Source organism: Chroicocephalus ridibundus, chromosome 4 (genome assembly GCF_963924245.1).
Source record: "Chroicocephalus ridibundus chromosome 4, bChrRid1.1, whole genome shotgun sequence".
NCBI lineage: Eukaryota > Metazoa > Chordata > Aves > Charadriiformes > Laridae > Chroicocephalus > Chroicocephalus ridibundus.
The window spans coordinates 79,412,604-79,432,358 of record NC_086287.1 but is presented as its reverse complement, the minus strand read 5'-3'; the positions used below and the strand labels follow the sequence as shown (position 1 = coordinate 79,432,358).

The following is a 19,755-nucleotide window of genomic DNA, read 5'->3' as shown; positions in this document are numbered from 1 at the left end:
AAATGCTGAGGTTTCCTTCCTCCTTTAATGCCGTTCCAGTGTTTGCATAAGGCTAGGGAAGACTTTTCTGGGCAAATGTGCATTTTAAGAAGCTGCTGTCCCTTTAATAGCTGCATGGGGTCAGTCAGGCCTGCTGCTCTGCATATAATCTGCATTTGGCTGTCATCCCTCCCCCCTCCCCTCCCAAATGTGTCTGGTCCTCATGGAAAATATTAAAGATTGTATAAACATTGTAAAGGATTTCTACTGGCCTTTCTGTTTAAATAAGATGTCATAAATCATAGCAAATGACTACAAAGCCTTGCCACAAAGATGGAGTTAAGTTGGTTTAAAAGAGAAAGTACAGCAGGATGGTAAGCTGAGAAGACTCAAAACTCCAGTTTGTGTCACTTGCTTGTCACAACCACGTGAGGAGGACTTTATGGACCTGTGATGAAACTAAAGTACCCTAAGTTTCTCTTCCAGCTTTCTCCCACCCTCTGTGGGAACAGAAAGTGGCTGCTGTTCCCAAGTGATGCCACTTTTGTCAAAGTGTGTTGTGCTAGTCATGGAATCCTGTTCTCTATGCCACCTGTTTAAAAGGGAGCTGTGCCTTTCCAAAGGGAACACACTGAGGACTTGCTAGCCCTAGTGATGTGCTCAGAACATGGAAAAGATGTTCTTACAGCTTTTGACAACATTCGGTATCCTTGGTTTGGTTGGCTTCTCACTGTTCTGGTTTTGGCCTCTCCGGTTTTGTGTGAAGTCTTATGCCAAGGCCAGCTTTTTTCAGATACATGCACCATATCTGAAATCATACATAATATCGTGACTGGAGATGGATCCCTGGCATTCGGGGTTGATCTCGGAGTACCTGTGCACTTGTGGAACCTGGACCGAAAGATCCAGTTTGGTTGCTCAAGACCTGTGTGCTCATCTTTCACTGAGCTTGGTCACTGCAGGAGGCAAACACGAGAGCCGCTCCAGATGGCAGTGCTTGGTGGGCTCTTCTCTACTGCAAGAACCTGCAGGTGCCAAGAACTAAATCCCCGCATAGCTTTTGGAGTGTATCCTCCTGGGCCAGGGGAGGTTGTGGGTCTTCATAGCACTGGGAGGCACAGGCAGTGGTTTCTGCTAGAGTATGCTGCCAAAGAGTAATAGATAACAGTAATACTTGATAATGCAAATAGTGGAACAAGGGAATAAAGGTGTTGAAAGAGGTCCTACAAATATAAGCTCCCATAATGCTTCATTGTCACTTGGCTTTGTCACTGTATCAAACCAGGACAGTCACTGCAAGATAAAGTCCTTTATTTCAGGCTAAGGGACTCCGTATGTACTCTGTAAGACTGGATTATGTTTTTCTATCAGTGTTTCTTGAGAGGAAACTTCATGTTTGGCAAAATGAATCTCTCTTTTCTTGAAGTTTCTGTTCTCCTTGCAATGGAACAAACAAACGTACGCACTCTGACACACGTTCACAAATATACAGTTAGAAAACCAAACATTGTCCCTGAAATGGTGAAAACCAGCCATAAAAACCCTTCCAGGGTCTTTGGATGTCTCTGGGTATCATTCTGCCCAGTTCAGGAGACAAAACCATGCCAGTGGCCCAATGTTCAGAGTTTTGCATGTCCAGAATGTCGTAGTTGTGTCAAAATGAGGATCTGCTCCATTGTGGCAGACTGAAGTTGTTGGGTTTTTTTCTCCTGTGTGTAGCACAGTTCCTGTGTGTATGGGTGTAAGTCCTGTTTGAGAAAGATATGCACATCTGAAAGATTTCTGTCTAGACCTTTAGTGTTCAGGGGGACACAGCTGAAAATACGTTAATGCTAACTTTGACAGTTAAAAAAAAAAAGTTTGGGAAAAACTTAAAGAATTTTAATTGCTTTTAATTTGTCTGCGTGAGAGTGGAAAGGAATTATGAGTTTCCGAGAGCAATCAATACTGCTGGGCCCCTACTGCTGAGGCCATTTGAAGGAGATACACTTGAAAGGTTTTGTGTTCTGGCTTGTCTATAGCTTGGGTTTTTTCTTTGACAAATTCCAGCAGAAGTAACTTAGTCTATTGAACGTAATTTTCAATGTATAGAAACAGCTGAGAGAGTCCAACAAGTTTACTAAAAAGCTGGATGTATCAGCTCCTTTGTAGTTAATGTCTGAGTATAGAAAGCAGAAACATGGTATAAAGTTAAGAGTATTGATGTAGGTGCAGATTTCTAAGTCTTTATTCAGGCAAAGCATCACCAGCTTTAGGAGGAACCTTAGGTTGTGGTCCTGTTGGTTTTTAATGTAAAGCCTCCGTGGTGGTGGTGCTGCTGTTGTGCTTCCTCTTATGCTGGGGAGACTTCAGTTCTTGCTGCTGATAGCCACTGTCAGTAATGCTTATAAAGTTGGGTGGGTTTTTTTTCTCTTTTATTTCTTCTAATTATCATTTGCTGGTTTTTCATCCTAAAAGACAAATTATTTTGCTGTCACAAAATAGTCACAATAGGGCTCAGCTGAAACTAAAACCAGGCCATCCCCTTTGTTTTATATCATGTGTTTCAGGATTCTTTTGTTTTTTCCCCTCTGTTCTGGTATATGTGAGACAGAGGGGCATGTAATTAGCCTGTACTGGAATATGCTATTTGACAGTTGTGAAAATCACGGGCAAAACAAAGGTGGCTGCTGGCCCAAGTGCTGCATCCCAGCAGCTCAGAACCTGCCGTTTGATGGAGTCTGGAGTTGCCGCAGAGCAGCCACCACAGGCGCTGGTGCAAAGGCTTCACTGCCTGTCCGCACCACACTGAATAGTACTCTTAGTCTGGATGCTGTGGGGTGTTTTGAGGAAACTTAGGACTCAGATCTTACAGGTGCGCTATTTGGAGAGTTTAGTAGGCTTTTGAATTTATAGAATAGAATGTTAAATCTTCTGATTCCATGCACTTAGCCCCAAGAGCTCAGTAATGTCCACGGACTAGATCTGAGTTACCTGAGCCGCCCTGCTTTCTGTTCTCGTGCTGGATCCCCTGCCACCCTGCAATGTGGTGGATGACCTCAGCAATACGGGATTTTGCTCACAAAGCCACAAGGCTTGTGGACGCCTTCCTTGTTATTCCCTAGAGGAAATGATCCATCCCCAAACAGTGGGGCTGGAGAGATAATAAGGAGTCATTTTATGAGGAACCACATTTTATTCTGAACAAATCTGATAGAAGATTTTAGTTCTGGTTTGCCTAAGCTGTTTACCAGTGTGTTTGGGGGATAAATATTCTGGAAAGATGGTATGCATGGGAGTAGCAGCAGCTGAAGCGGGGAGATTATTGAGCAGCTACAAGGAAAATTTTTATGCAGGTGAAAGTGGATGCAAAGTGTGGTGCTTGGGAATGAGCAGCAGTGAAAAACTAATAATTCTGCATATTGTGCTACGGTACTATGGTTTGTGTTTGAAGTGTTCTGAAAAAGAGACCATGTGTCGCTGCTGCAGAAGTAGGGCTGACTTGTTTTTTTTTCCCCCTCTTCCATCTAAACCCTTGGGGAAAAAAAAAAAAAAAAACAAGCAGGAGAACACACCTGTTTGTCTAAAACCCTTAAAACTCTTTACGTTTTAATTATTAGATGAGAGATGGCTACAATTGTGTAGTGGGATAGATTCCCTCCCCGTTTCCTTTCTCATTGTTACTTGTTTCATGTGAAATCTGCAGTTTACTAGTAGGAACTTTATACAGACTTTTATACAATAACTGCAGTGGTGGATTTTTTTGGAGTGTGTGTATGAGGGGGAGAAGGAATTTAACATTGTTGTTATATTTTTAGTTTGTTTTGATTTGATACCCTGATGGAGGGCAGAGCACCGCCGAGAGAGGTGCTGCCAGGTGTGGCTTCCTATGGCTTTCTAATTCTGTGATCACAGAACGCCCGATTCTGCAGTCCTTGCACAGACAAGTCTCCCACTGATTTCAATGGGAAATTTGCCTGCATCAGGGATAAAAGAACGGGCCCCAAGTTGTGTACAATGATGCAATCTGATCCTCCTGCTGTGGAAATTGATGTAATCACATTCTCGCCCTCCCCCCTCCCCCTTTCTCAACCCTTCTCCCTACCAGCCCCTGGTGACTCCTGGGGGGCTTCTCACCAAAAGGAAAGGAGGATGCAGCTGTGTGCGGGAGCAGCAGGGGAGGGGAGGAGACCTGCTAGAAAAATTTATGCAGGGTCATATCCTAGATGTAACCCTAGAAAAGAGCTAAGGACGTGGACCTGCCCGCCCTGAAAAATGCAATCACCTGCTTTTGCTAAATGAGCCAGTGTTTCTTCTCTATAACTGTGACATTCGTGACATGTCCTCCTGCTTATGTTGTAAGGCTGAAGTGCTCTGTGAATTGAGCAATCTCATCGCTGCATTCACTCCGTGCAGAGGGACAGGGTTAGCTTTTTTTAGGGCTTTCTGTATTGTTATTGTTGACAGTCTCCGCTTTTCAGCAATGCTTTTGTGCCCTGGCACAGTGCAGGTTGCTTGGGAATATGGAACCTCGAGAATGCTGCGCTTTGTTGCTGGGCAAGCTGGGCGACCTCTCTGATGCTTCCCTCTGCTTTGCCGTTTATATGGGGTTTGGTTTTATTTTTTTCCTTGGGGAATTCTAGGCTCAGCTGAATTTGTTCTGTGTTTTGCGGAAGAAAGAGCTTGTTAAAGAATTCCCTGATGACTTTGAAGTGAACTATTTATTTTCTCTCAAGAGTTATTCAGTGTAGCCATTTGCCCCCTCTCCTCTGTTTTTTCACCCCAGTGTTTCCTGAGCTACAAGCATTCTTGGAATATATTAGTTGTAATGAGTTATGTGGGCATCAAAAGTTTTCTTTGAAACTATATGGCATCAACATCTGTTAGCTCTTAGAGAACAGAGACGCAGACAAAGGGGCTGATGGGGGGAGGGAGGAAAAAGATATTAAATTCTGGAGTATGAAGTCTCCGTCTCAAAGACTCAGGGGGAGGGGAAGGGGAAATCTGCTAAACTCCGGGGCTTTGATGTGGTCTTCTGGCCCTGGGATCCCTTTTATGGGAATGTGCGTGGCAGACGGTCCCGCACGGCTGCCCGCCCCAGTGCTCCCTCCTGCAGCATCCATCCCGACACAGCCCTTGTTGCTACAGTAACATTTTCAAGGAAAATGCTTGTGTGCTCAGTTTTCAGCTATTGAGATGGGGAAGCGAAATTTCTAATAATAGAGGTAACTCTTAAGTAAATAAAATAAAGTAAAATAAATGTTCAGAAGTGAACTTTTTATTTGCTTGTAATCCTCCTGACCCTGTGGGTCAACATGCAACTGTTCATCTAAATCAGGTTTTTAAATGGTGTGTGTCTGTGGGTTTTTATTGCCTGTAATTAAAAAACATGTGTCTGTTTCTATGTACGCGGCATCAATCAGCATTCAGGCAGGATCACTGGTGCTGTACTACTTACAGGAATGTGTGGGGATGGGTTCTGCTTTTTCTTTTATCTTTTTCTGCAGATCCTTACAGTGTTTGTCCTACGTGCCAGGGAGCAGAGGAGAAGGGTAAAAGAAACCTCTGTGTCTGTGTTTTACTCCTCTTGGCTCTGGTTTTAGCTATAATGCTGGTGGCATTGTGCTTCACTGTGACTTCCTGGCCCATTAAAACCCTGACCAGTTATAAAATGATTAGTTGACATACCTGGGCTTTGGGGACAAAGAGGTGGTTTAAAAAGGAATGTGAACCATCTGTTTTGCCAGCACCTCCTGTTGACAGATTTATGGATCAACATTAGCATATGTGTCCAGGGTCACACACCTGTGCTTCCTAACAAGGTAATATTATTTAGCAGGGTATGTTTTCGTCCTGAGGATTCAGAGCTCTTTGCAAAGGTGGGCATCAAGAATTCTGTTTTACAGTTGGAAAACGAAGGCACAGAGAGATTTAAGTGACTTACCCTACACCACACAGTGAGTCTGTGGTGGAGCAGTTATTGAATCCAGGTTTCTTCCAGCTGCATAAATATACGTCATCCATTAGCAGGAAGAGACTTAGAGCTATAAACATAATAGAGGAGCATTGATTATCATTCTAGGGGAGCTTTAAGCCCTTGTGCTGTATGAAAACCTGTGCCATGCAGGAAGAAGACACAGGCTATTACCACAAGAAAGGTTCAGAATGTGGTATGTTAAATCTGTGATGATCACTGAAGTTGGTGGAAAGAGTACCCTTGGTTTCGGTGATCACATCTTAAATGAGCAAGTTATTCTGTAGTCAAGCTCTGTAGCCATTTTGTGCATGCTTGTTTCTCAGCGTATGCCTGGGTAGAATCACCTCAGTGCACTTAAGTCTGTTTGTTAAAGGGTTTCTTGGTAACCAAATCTGCCATGAAAGGAAGCTGAACAGAAAATAACATTTATTACATGGCTATGTCCATCTGTCTTCTGTGGTGAAGAAGCCTGAAATAAGCAATTTGGAGGAGTTATCGAGCTTCTCCCGGCTGTAAGTAAGATGAAGATTTGTCCTTTTTCATTCGTGTCCTTAGACTTATTCATCAGTGTAGTCTATGTTGAAGATGAGATCTCGGGGGACATGGGACAATTGATTTTGCAATCAGCAAAGAGGTTAGAGCATAGCTAGAAGAACAAAGTAAGGTAAATAGCTGAATCTGTAGAGTGAGTACATTTATCCTTCTGAAGTAGCTTCAAAGTGAATTTAAATATAGCAAACAGCAGTCATTTCTTGTTTCAGTCCTATTTAATCTCAGACGGTTGGTCTTTTTTAGTTGGAGATGGTTGGACCCTTCATTTGGAAAGTAACTGCTGAATCCATAGGTCTGTTCATACAGTTGCTTTCAATTATATCATCTCTTATCTGGCCTAAGCCCTTGAAAAACTGTGTCTCACCTTATCACCTTAAAAAGTAGAAGCCATAATAGTTCTAGAATTCCAGTAATACTGTTAATGGAAGATGTCACTTTGCAACATCTAGCAAGAGTTTCGTAAAGATCCATGAAATCCAGGATGAAAACATCATAGAAACAGTAATGTTCTGTCTTGAAATTTGAGTGATCTAAATAAACCCGCCCCCTAAATGGATCTTTTTTACTTCTATAGATTTTAATTTTTTTTTGTATACAGGATATGTATAGATATATATATTTACTAGCATGCTTATCTTCCACAGCACATACGAGTCTTATGATTCAAGTTAAATGGGCACGTTGGTAGCTTTTGTTGGATGCACGTTGCAGTGACTGACCATTAAAAGGGGATGCTCATTTACCTGCTGCAGCAGAGGTGAGAGTTACCTGCAAAAAGCATGTCTCAGTATTGCCACTACCTGATTTTCAGAGGCTGGAGAAAATAAATATATCGGAAGAACAAAGAAAGGATTTGTGTTTATCCTGTTCTAAAGCCTAGTCCAGGTGTTGGATTGGGACAAAAGAGATTCAGCTGCATTTTGCAAGCAACCTGGAGCAAAAAGTACCACCTTTCCTTTCTTACTTATCCAGACATCCATCATGATGTCTTTTGTGTAAGTGCCCATCTGCTTTGCACTTTCACTTCCTCAACAGCCTCATGTTCCTGTTCCTATGGATGGGATATCCTTAAAAGCGTATCATACAACTGCTCCTTGTACCTGTTGCAGGGTCTGTAACAGGGATATAAAGATATTGGTGATGTTTTTTCCCTCGTAAGTCTCTAATAGTCCACAATCCTTTGTGCCTGGAGATTAAAGGTTTTGTGTTTGGTTTTTGGGGGGTTTTTTGGGTGTTTTTTTTTGTTATCCTGTCTTTATCTTCACAGTATTTTACCAGCTGCTGGAATTGCTCTACAGTCACCTTCTGTGAGATGAGACTGCAGGGGCTCCAATTCTGTCAAATTGGTGGATGTAGATGCAGTGATTTCAAACGCCATTACCATGTTGTTATGGCTGGGGGTTACTGCTCCTACAGCAGGGGCAGACGAACTGAATGCATTTGTGTGTTTCACCATCATAGTTTTTGAGCTGGTATATTAGTGTGAACTTTGTGCTAAGGTACCAAAGGATGAGTTTCAGTATCTGCTGTGCTACGCCCATTGTGTTCTGCTGTCTCTGGAACTCCGGACATAGAGCCCAGCATGGCTGATAAAGGCAGTAAAATCCGAAACCACAGCAGCTAAACCCACCCAAGATCATCTGTCAGAGATCTTAGAGGAGAAACTTGTTTTCTTAACAATTCTACCTGCTGTGATTATATTATGAAGAAATTTTATCTGAGAGGAGCTTCCACGCATGGTGGAGGGAGAAAAACCCATCTGTAATGGATCATAGAGCACCAGGTTCTTATTTCAGAGAAAGAAAACATTATAGAAGTTGAGCTTGCTGCTTCTGCTTAACTAACTGCATTACTGCAGTTGCAACGTGTGTTTTAATTTTGGTCTAATAGTTAAAGTCACCTTGACTCCTTCTCCAAGTGTGAGCTGCTTTACACATTCTTTACAGAAAGTTGAATCCTGGTGTGAGTTATCTTTATTATTAAATTATCCGGAATGGCAAACTCACAAAGAAAAAGTAAAACCTCGTGGTTGCAGAACGAAAGGTAAAATATGCCATAGGAGAAACAATATGAGGCTTAAACCAAGGCATGAATGTGTATTGCTCTATAGTGTTTTTCTATATGATATATACTTTGATTCTTAATTGTATTTGCCTAGTTTCAATTTTCATTATAGGGGGGCTTGGAATATATACTTTATGAGGCCCTGGGTATATGGATTACTTATGAACAGGGAAGGAAAGGAAGCTCTTGTCCTAAATAGGACACTGTAATACAGAAGCATGTGGTTTATTTGAAGAGGCTTACGAGGGGGATCTTCAAGCATTTTTGAAAGAGAATATTAATATGAAGTCTTCATTTCCAAATGTGGAGAGAGCCAAATGCATGCCCAAAATGCATTCTTACCTTTTGCCTGTACGTAGTGATCACACAAAATTGTGCGCACAAATGTCTACTTTTATGTATATTTGACTGCACGGGTTTGTATGCATGGAAGCTGCTAACCTAGCAAAACATCATCTCCAAGTATGTCTGACTACAAGCAGTTTAAATATCTATCTATCTATCTATCTATCTATGAGTTTTAGGCCTGGTTATAAAGCTGTGTTTGTTAAGAATGATGATCACCTCAAATAACTGAATATCTACTTTCACCTGCATTATCCTAAAATAAATGATACCAGGTTTTGAGGTGTGAATAGGTTTCCTAGTAGTGAAGACTAGGCTTGAGTTGATCACAGTTACACATGGCTATGTTTCTAGTCCATGGGAAATTTCAGATACCCAAAGGGCAACTAGGTTCCTCCCATCAATTGTTTGTTGAAAAAGTCTTTTACCTCTTTCTCTTCAAGTCTGGACAAGATTAAAAATAAAATAAAACAAAAAGAATGACTGCTTTGGGGTTTGGATGGGTTTCCTGAAGCATCTTCAAGAGACTCCGTTTTCAAAATCTGCTCAGGACTTGCTATATGAAAATCAGACTTATTTTTGAAAGTTGCTTCCTGCACATGAGACCGAAGCATTCAGAATAGCCACTTAGCAGTTGACAGAGTCCTCAGTTGGTTCGGTGAGAGGCCAAAGGGCATCCTTATTCTCTTGAACATCTATTTCTGTGGACTTTTTTTTGTCTGCATCAAGAATGGTTTGTGCATAGGTGGCACAGCATTCTTGTTGGCAGCTACTTTAAAACTGTTATAAAATCTACTCCACAAGATGTTAAGAGTTACCACATATCTTATCCCTTGCAGTTCTGTTGTGAAACACGTTTCTTCAACTTTGCTCTTTCCAAAAGTACTGGAACTTTATTGCATCAATATGAGACTAAAGAGAGAAAAAAACACATGTTTCAGTCAGACAGTTAAAAATAGGGAGAAAAGATTTCTTGGTTGACAATTTGTCATTTTGCATCTGTTTTACTTGGGGAAAGTGGTGGATTTGATACCTTGATGAGAACTTCGCTAAAACAGGAAATGTGTGCATATTTTCTGCCAAAAATGTGGAAAATCGAGTATCTTAAGGCTAAATCAAAGGATTTTAATGAGGTGTTTGAAGGAGAAGAGCTAAAACAACTTGTTTCTACTTGAGAAGAGCAGCACCTTTTAGAAAAATATTAATTAACACAATATTGACTGTGATGTAATACAGGGAGTAGAGGAGTCCAAACTTTAAAAAATGTGCTTGTTATCATGATAACCTACCTAAATCAAAGGTTATCCTTTGATGTATCTAATACATCTATGGATGTAGCTGTCTCTACCTACACCAAAAGCAAAACTGTATTTAACAGCACAGTAATCCAAATACGAGTCGCTAAAACAGTCTGTTTGCATTCTGTAGCTTTGGCTTTTATGTGGTGGCTGCTGGATGTCATGGAGAGCGGCATGAAAAGGCTGAGCCAGGACAGGTAGAAAAAGTCATACTGATGACCAAGATTAAAGGAATCGGTGGGCACAGGGGCCAGGAGGGAGGGCTAGGAGATGGCAATGCAAATACAACTGTGTAGAGCCTGGAAAGTGAAGACAAGGAACTCAACCTCAGTGTAGAAGCAGAAAGGGAGCCAAGCAAAGGCATTGGAGGAATAAAGCGATGAAGGCAGGAGGATGGGTGAGGATTTGGATGGCAGCATTTTCAGATAGCTGGTGAAAAAGAAGTCAGTAAGTGGAAGCCCCCGAGTGAGAGCCTGGCCTTTAGTCTCCGGAGACTTGTATCAGTAAGAAAACTGCACAGGGTGGTTAGGGCTGAGGTTGGGGTTAAAAAAATAAAATTCCCAGTGAGTTAGCATTCATCAGAGTCTGATTGCATGGCAAAGGTGGGAAGCGAGTGACGATTGCCTGACTTGTAACCAGCTGAATAGAAGCCCTGGGGTGTGGGAGCTTTTAAAGATTGTTTTTCTTCCTTGTGTATGTATATACTCAGCAGCATTTCTGAGGGAGTTGCACTAATTAACTCTTCTCTCCACCCCCACCTTCTTAAATCTCAGCTGAGTACAGCAGCACCTATCAGAAGGGACATATGGGACACAAGGTCCTTTGTACCCAGGCCAGGCAGCCAGCTGGTCAGAGTTTTGAAGCAGATGTTTGAGCCTGAATCTCAGTCATTTTGTGTGATGTGTCTTGGTGGCTAATGGTGGCCAACTTATTTTTCTGGGAAACTCCCAGTGAGGTAGAGACGCTTACTCTAGATGGGTTCCTGTTTAGCAACCTATAGAAGTGGCACGCTGGAATCCTTCTGCATTAAATGTTTCTTTTCTTTATTCTTTCAAGGGCTCGCTGACCTCATTTATGTAGTATTTCACAGGGTACATCTGGTTTTGGTTGTTTCATGACTTAGTGTTCCAGTTTGAAAATGCAGTGTTGTGATTTAAAACATCGTGTCAGGACAGTGATATACAACTACCTATGACCTAAACGGTGTTGCTTTTGCTCTCTCAGGCACCGTTCCCGCCGCGGGCCGGGCTCCTGCGGCTGCACGGGGCAGCCCACGCCGCACAGCCTGGCCAACGGCCCAGCTGCTGCTGCGTTCTCCGTCCCCTCGAACCTGTCTTACCTTTGTGCTCCAACACGCTTCTCCCCGGTGTCAAATATTCCTACCTGGCTATAGCGTTTGCTTCCCACTGGAATTTCTTGAGCTGCAGGTTGTCTTACACAGTTACCTTTTTCTTTTGCTCTAGTCCACTTTCTGAATTTGGGGGAGTGGGACTAGGTGCACTCTCTTATTCACAATAAGGCAATTTGTACAGGTTATATTATCCATTATGGGATAATGGAGTGTAATACTCCATTATGGGATAATACTCCATTATGCAGTATGTATACTGCAGTATACATGTATACTGGAGGATAATACTCCATTACGCAGTATGAGCTTGCTCAGCTTTTGTACTTTTCTGTCGAGTGTAAGTTTACATATGCTGTCCAGAATCCTTTCCTCAAGCAGGTACATTTTGGTATTTATCCAGGTTGTGACATCCGTCTCAGGGATGCTAAAAATATTCAGGTAACTCCCTGCAGACAGAAGAGTTAATGATAATAAGGTGAATGATACAGTTTCTTCCCCCCCCCTTCATTTTTTTCCTGTAAAATCCTGAGTTGCCCACACCTTTTGCTGATACACATCTGTCGATCAAAGATAATAGATGTCATAATCTTGTGCACAGAGGAACACATTTGAATGGGAGCTGAGGAGTTCTGCTTAAATGTGTCACTAAAATGTTCAAATGATACTCCCGTCAGTTTCAAGATGGGTTGTCAATTTATGTGGCATTTAACACTAATATTATAGTTCAACATCATAAAAACACTTTTCTAGAATTTGGTAATTTATAATAATTTGGTTTAAGGCGGAAACACTTATGGAAATTTGCTTGCATTAAGTTACTACTTTAACTTAAATAACTAGGAGCTAGAGAAGGAGTGAAACTAGACTAGAATATAAAATATATTTACTTAAGACCCATGTAATGATTAAAAGTGAGAAAATAAGGAAGCTAGCTTAATGAATATTAATGCTTTACTCTGCTGTTTTACACGTTTGTCTTCCACTCTTTTCCATTGAGTTACTTGATGGTGCATTTTACATCAGCAAATGTGTGCTCATTTTTAAGTGACACCTTTTGAAAAGTCATAAAAATTAATGACTTAAGATGACATTTTAACAGGCAACATGTGATACCCAGATGCACTGGTTGCTTTGCTAAAATTTTAAGAGATGAAGGCTACCAGCTAGATAAAGTTCTCCTCAGTGGGACGTCACAAGTAAGATCATACCTACTCAGAGCATATTTGCTGATCAGGTTAACAGAATTTTATTTTTTTTTTTTCCCAAGAGAGCAGGAGGGAGCAGGAATTCTGAGTTTAGTAAAAAAAACCAAACCCACAAACGAAGCAGTTATTAAATATTTAACACTGTGGGAGAGAGCAGAGGTGCCATACGTGCCTATGCAGTCACTTCTATGTATCTCATTATCTACGAGAGCAGTCAGAGGTGTGCTTTCCGAGCTTCATGGAAAATGATGACATGGGGGAATTTGATCAAACAAAAGTATACTAACTTTTACAAGGCCCTAGAAAGACAGTCTTGCAGAAATATGATAAGTTATGCCAACATTTAATGGCTTTTTTTCATTCACTGTCCATTTCTGCCATAATTTTTAAGGTAATGATTGATATTATTCAGCACATGCTCAAAAAGAAGAGACCTTTTTTCTGGAACAAACCCTCAAGGAAACAAAACAGGTTTTGTGATTTGCTTGTTGGAAAGGTAAACCCAGAATGACAGCTTTTATAGCAACCTTGTGCTGTGCAGAATCCTAGCATTCCAGCCAAGTGGCCAGCATTTTTCAGAGCTATTTGGTCCATGAGTTCTAACTTTATTTCAGGGTATCTGCTCATGAACAGAACAGTATTTTCAGGGTCTCTGGGCTCGCTATCCAGTAAGTGTTTGTGAAATCTAATTTTTAAAATGCTGTTGCAGAAATTGATGCTGAAGAATTCTCAAGATATGCTTTTGTGGTTTAGTTACTTTCTGATAACTAATCCCAAAGAATAACATTTGGGCATGTGGAAGGCAGAAAAGAACCTCTGTCAGCTTTTTCAAGAAAAAGAGATGAACTGCTTTTATCGTGATAAAATTGCTTAACAATAAAACTAATGAATACAATCAGACACTTAATTTTCACAGGTTATTCCCTTATTCTTATCTTGTGCAAAAATCTCCGTACTGTCAACTTGTAGTTCTTCAGTGGAGAATGCTGGCTCTGTGTTCCTGCTGTGCTTTTGCAGGTGAAGTTAAAATGGCCATGAGTGCAGCATGCCAGTTTTTTAGAACCATGTCCTTCTTTATCACCGTAACTATGTATCAGTGGTAGAAAGTGTTGGAGAATCTAGGGAGCCAGACTATAATGTAAGGTCAGTGAATGGCCTTCAGGCCTTCAGAATGAACGGGAGAAGGCAAAACATGAGGATAGCTGTCGTTGCTTGTGCTTTAGCTGGGGTGGGGGGATGGAGCTGGAAGGGTCTGCTAATAAGAGAGTAAGAATGCTCTTCAGGGTCTTTGTAAGTGGGATTAGCTCCAAATCCCACTGATGCCCTTTATTACTACTTCATGACCATTAGAGAAATGTTTTTTTGGGTCTGAGATAAGATCATCTGCATATCTATGGCATCTGCTTCTGTATTGCTGTAGACATACTGGGGCTGACAAAATTTCATTAATTTCGGGACTGAAGGATCAGGCAGCTCTTCAGAGTCTGGTATCTGCTTTTCTTGGGTGACCTCTGGCATATGGAAGTTTTATGTTTGTTGGTGGAACCAAGTGATAACATTCCTCTGTGGGTAGTGAAGGGCTTATTTCTTCTTTATCGCTTCCATTTGGAGGTTTTTTTATCTTGCTTGATTGACAGAACGTTGAAATGCTAAATATTAATCTACTTTGTAAAAGGATTTGAATATGAACACTTCTCTTTCTTTCCCCTGTGCAATCTATTAATCTCCATTAAATTTTTGTCCTAAAGTGTGTCCAGAGCATTGTGAAATAGCACCAAATGCACTGACTACCACTAATAAAGTGATTCACTGCTTTCCTGGAGAACAACTTCTGTGCTCTTGTTGGTGTTTTATATTAATCCTGGCGATAATAAATATGTATTCTTAACACCTCAACACTTCATATGCAGTATATTTGTAATTTTTATTTTTTTTTTTAAACAGGATTTGTCTGGGGAAGGCTACAGAGACACTATTGGTGATGAACACTTTCATCTAGAAGGTATTTAAAGAACAAAATTTCTTGGTTAATATTATGTCAGTGAACAAGTCTGTGAGAATGCATATATGAAAGTGCATTTCTTGATATACTGATGTGTCATTTGCCTGGCAAAACTGTTAAGATGGGAATATGGTATTATTTCTGTATCTTCTACCACTGTCCTCCTAGTATCAAAAAAAGTCACACAGTTGTATCATAGGGACCAAGTGTTTTAATTCAGGGTCTCACATTTTTTTTCCAGGTACTTCTCTTGGCATTGGTAGCAGTAGTGAGTGTCACTGTCCCCAGCAGAGGTGGTAAATGCAATCACTAGCACTGGGCTTTGTGAAACGCTGCACATCCTTCTGTGTTGCACAAACTGGGCTTAGAAACTCCTGCTTTAATTTCTAATAAAGACCAGAGACTCTTACTTAATACATTTCTCTTTAATATGAATGTAATCATTAATGCCCTAGATAACTTCTTTCCCAGGCTCATTTAATCTCTTCAGCTGTGATCAGGCCTCTCCTTGCAGTGGGAGATGGCATCGTTGTTCTGGTGGGAAGGGCCTTTGGGGTCCTTGAGTCTGTATCCTGCGTGCCAGAGAACACATCTGAAGTACCTTGAACTTCAGTTGGGCAAGTGGGGGTTGATGAACAGAAGAGATTAATTTGAGGGCATTGTTGCTCATTCTTTTTAAAAAACAAGGAAATGAGACTTGTGAAACTCTCTAGGAAACGCTCTAGTATAACAAGTGGTTGCATGGGCTGTGTGCTAGATTTATGTTATAGGCTAGTGGAAACAATATGCCCAACTTATTTAGAGCAACGAACCATGTCAAACTTAACTTAGAAAGTTTTGTTGTTTTGTAATCCAGTCATTTGTTTCTGGTGGTAGAGACTTCTGTCTAAACAGAACTTGAAAGATTCTCTATGTTAAGAATGTCCGTCTTACAGTTCCTTACCTGTGAAATGTGTTAATATACTGGGTTTCTTGGACCCCATGTTTCTGTCATGTCTTTAGTTTACAAAGAATATTGCCTCATATGTCCCTGTAACGTAGGAGTTCAATTTCAGCTAGCGCGTGTAGGCTACTGTTAAACAAAAAAGCAAGATATACTTGCCATGATGGAGTCAGTGTTTGTTAAGAATGTTTCAATATTTAACTTCACCACCATTTTCCTTTCTGCTTATAGTAGCATATAACTCTAATAAAGGGTGGCTTTTTCATTCTCTGAATTATAGGAGAAGCTACATAACACAGGATATTAAATGTCAGTGAGGTGAATAATTTCATTTTTCTGTGTCTCATTCTACCTTTTCTTGCCTCTAATTATTTCTTACTTTGTTGTGCAGAATTGTCTTGCATAGCAAACATAATATCTAATAGATAATATTTCCAAAGTAGTCAGCAGCAGGATTGTTTTTATTAGAGTGTAAAACCTTTTAGGCTACTGTAATTTCAGTCTTTCAGCAGTTTTACATTATTACTTCTGATGTGTCTCATTTCTTACAAAGTAGCTAAGTAGCAAAGACAAGATTTAGGTACCGGCAGGTGGTCCTTTCTTTGTGTCCTGCCACTAGGGAAGAGCTGTTCTGTGGCATCTTTCCAGGTGGGAGGCAGGTAACTCTTCCCACCTGGTGCTCAGGCAAATGCGTGTGGATCGCCAAGGCTCGGTCCTCATCCCTTTGGCTCTCAGATCTCCAGGCTTTGCTCTCCATGCTGGGGGACAGTGTTAGCCGCTTCCCTCTTGAATGGGATATTTAAAATCTTATGATTAACAGACGATACTAGAAGCATTGTGGTAAAACAGGATGCTTTCGCCCTTTTTGTATAACTTTGTGCTTTTTACTGGCATAATATTTTTGGACGATTGTGATAGTACTAGTATAAAATTGTGATATTAACGTAAAGCGAAGCTGAAACATCATTTGAGACCTTTGTTAGGGCACAGCTTGAATTGTCTGGCTTAGGTACACGATGACCACTGTTGTAACTCTTTTCTGCATAGAAATGTTTTGTGTGAAAATGTAATTAATTAATATTCTAGAAAGTATATTAATCTTTCCATCTAAAATAGTTGTTCTGCTTTTATTTTACTACCTCACAATCTTTACATATGTACTGGTGTAATGCACGTTGCAAGTTTATACATTCATGTGTCATAAGATAACATCAACATCACTGATAACTAGTTTTAGAGATAGGGAGCTGTAACCCACTGAAACATGGTTGGTTGGGCAAAGCTCCCAAAGGGCATGAACGGCAAGACAAAGACTTGAGACCAGCTCTTCTAAGTACCAGGCAAGTGTCTAATCAATGAACTGTGTTCTGTCTTCATAAATGCACCATAGGGATGGAAAAAAAAATGAAAAAGAAACACTTCTCAGATTTGCAAAAAAGCACAGCAGGTGCCACAATTCTTCTGTGTTAGGGGAAAGTTACAGCCTTCGCACTCAGAGACTTTATTGGAGAATAAATCTGAGTTCTATGGAAGACTCTCACTGAAAAGACAAAGTGGCAGTAAGAGAAATAATTGAATTCTTTATTTTGTTTTACATAGCCAAGTTCATTACCTTTTTTTTTCCCTCCCTCTCTTTTTTTCCCCCCTCTTAGCCATCTGAGAAGTACAGATAAAAGGAACTCTCTTTGCTGGATTTAACTTCTATGTTGTTATGTAAAGCTTGATCAAATCCTTTCGTCTTAACAGACTTAACTGGCCAACAGCAAAAGGCTCGGGATTCTGGGATTAAGATTGTATTTGGTAAGAGGACTGGTGCATTAGTGCTTTCTTTTGAACTATAGAAAGAACAAAGTAAACATCAAAAGCATTAAGCCATGAGAGCGGATTGTTGACTCAATGTTGCTGCATGACAAGAGGTTAGAACTCAATAGTGGCGACTCTGTTTACTGAGTGCTGTGCAGAAAGAAACAGTTTGACCAGTATTGTCTATTATGTCCAGCACCTGCCTTTGATTTTGTGCTGGCAAGTAACTAAATTGAAATTTTTGGGTTTTCTCTTACATGGTCAGTGATTTCCTTAGATAAGAGATATCAATGGAAACCTCAGTCTCTTCTCTATATTACTCTGTTTCCTGTCTTTCTCTTTCATTAGTAACTCAGCAATTGGGCATGCTGGATATAGGTTCTGTAGTGGATTCATTTGCAACTTTAAGTACTTGTGCAGTCTGCTGTGGCTGTGTACAAACTTCTTGTGCTTGAACTTTCTTGTCCAACAGTTTCTGCACAGGAAGCGTGTGCTTCATTACTCTTCATCTCTAGGATAAAAGAGCTTGAAATTTCTCTTCCTTGTCCTGCTATAGAATAGTAGAACTGAATGACTGGAGGTGGTTCTGGAAGAAGTCAAAAAACTAGCACATACATTAGGAGGTATTTTTCATGTAATATCAGTGGGGAAGCTAAAATGGCAGGCAGGAATTGAATGTAGCATGAAACAGCAAGTCACTCTTCCATCATGGAGACATGCAGGTGGTTCAGAAAGATATCTGCTATTAGAAAGATATCTCTCTCTGCTCTTCAAGGCACAAGCAAGCTTTTAAATGCATCATTCAACAGTCCTGCTCTTGTTTTCCAGAATTTTTTTACCTCCTTTCCCTGGACGTTTTGGGAAATTTTCACAGCTACAACCTGTAGACCAGGAGGGTTTTCTTGACCGCTCCACGTCTTTAGGAAGTGAACTGGGGTTCCTCTGTCTTATTACCTGACTATTTAGAAGCTTTTCAAAGCAGCCTGTTTTCTCCCTGCTTGTGATATCTGAAGCAGAAGCAGGAAAGTCTCCCTCTGACACAGACTGATTATGGCAATGAGGCAATATCCTACTTGTCTCAATACGAGCCCTTTAGAGCCCAGTGGGTTATAGCTGTCAGTCTCCTTCAGCTGCCTTTTGGAGTTCAAGGTGAAGTCCTTAAACTCAGGAGACACCCAACCTGTCACCCCAATTAGTTATGTGATAATGTGATCTCTCATGTCACCGTTCTCATGAAAAGTATGAGTTAAGTGTTTCTACAAACCAGAAATCTTGCATCTCTGTGAGATCAATCTTGTCCTGTGCCTGTCAGAGGAGCTGTCTCTTATGCTGATAGCAATCTGTTCCCCGTTTCATTTGTCAGCTGAGGGTGATGTCTTGATTATTATTCTCTCAACAGAAGACTGGAGAAGATCCAAGCCTTCCTGTTGCCTTATCTGAACATGATATCCAAAGTCCTGATGAAAGTAGTGACAGAGCTTGACCTGAATCAAGAAACCCATTTTTTTTATATGTTTCCCAAACCAGATGTATCCAAATCCCTTGACAATGTAAGATGTTCCTTCATCTGGTACTAGGTCATCTTCTTGCCCATAAGTATTAGAGACCTCTCCAGCAGAGTGCAAAGCATATGTTGTTGCTGAAAAAAAAGTCTATCATATCTGTAAAAGAGCTACCTATAGCACTGTTCACACATTTACAAGACGTGACGGAATTTCTAAACCTTCAAGCAAGGCATGCTGTATTCATCAAAGCAGAAAAATAATTCATTCTATTTTTAATATTGCTATATGTTTTTCAAGATGTTACTAGTATGACTAGAAGAATATCTGCTGGGTTGTCAACTCAGAGGAAGGATGGCAAGGTGTGGTACTTGGGCCCAAATTTTTTATAAACTTCTCAGCAGAGGAAAACTTGAACAAGCATTTTAATTAGTTTTAACTAACCTTCTGTTTGCCTATAAGACACTTTTTACCACACTTTGATAATGTCTTAGCTGTAATAAATTCATGTATTGTGCTAGGCTGAGCTATGAATGGGTAACAAAAGGCAATTATTTCAAACTGCGTGCTCATTTCTAGTTAATGCCTTCAGTTATGATGGTTATTTCATTTATTTTCTAAAGCTTAAATAATATTCTATGTATTATGTACGTGAAATGCCAGTGTATTTATAGAAAATACATGGATTGCATCTTGCACGCAGGCAAAGTTGCTTTATCTCAGCACCGTTGGTATTACCTACCTAGTACTATTGA

The 19,755-nt window shown here is 40.6% G+C and overlaps 1 protein-coding gene across 2 annotated transcripts in view; it reads left to right on the top strand.

Annotated features, from left to right (window-relative positions):
* The window catches only part of NKD1 (NKD inhibitor of WNT signaling pathway 1), a 106,908-nt gene that overhangs the window by 54,972 nt on the left and 32,181 nt on the right, over positions 1-19,755 (top strand). For both annotated transcript variants that reach the window (XM_063334382.1, XM_063334381.1), the window contains exon 4: positions 14,695-14,752. In XM_063334382.1, the coding sequence (XP_063190452.1) occupies positions 14,695-14,752 (58 nt within the window). The remainder of the gene's footprint in view (positions 1-14,694; positions 14,753-19,755) is intronic.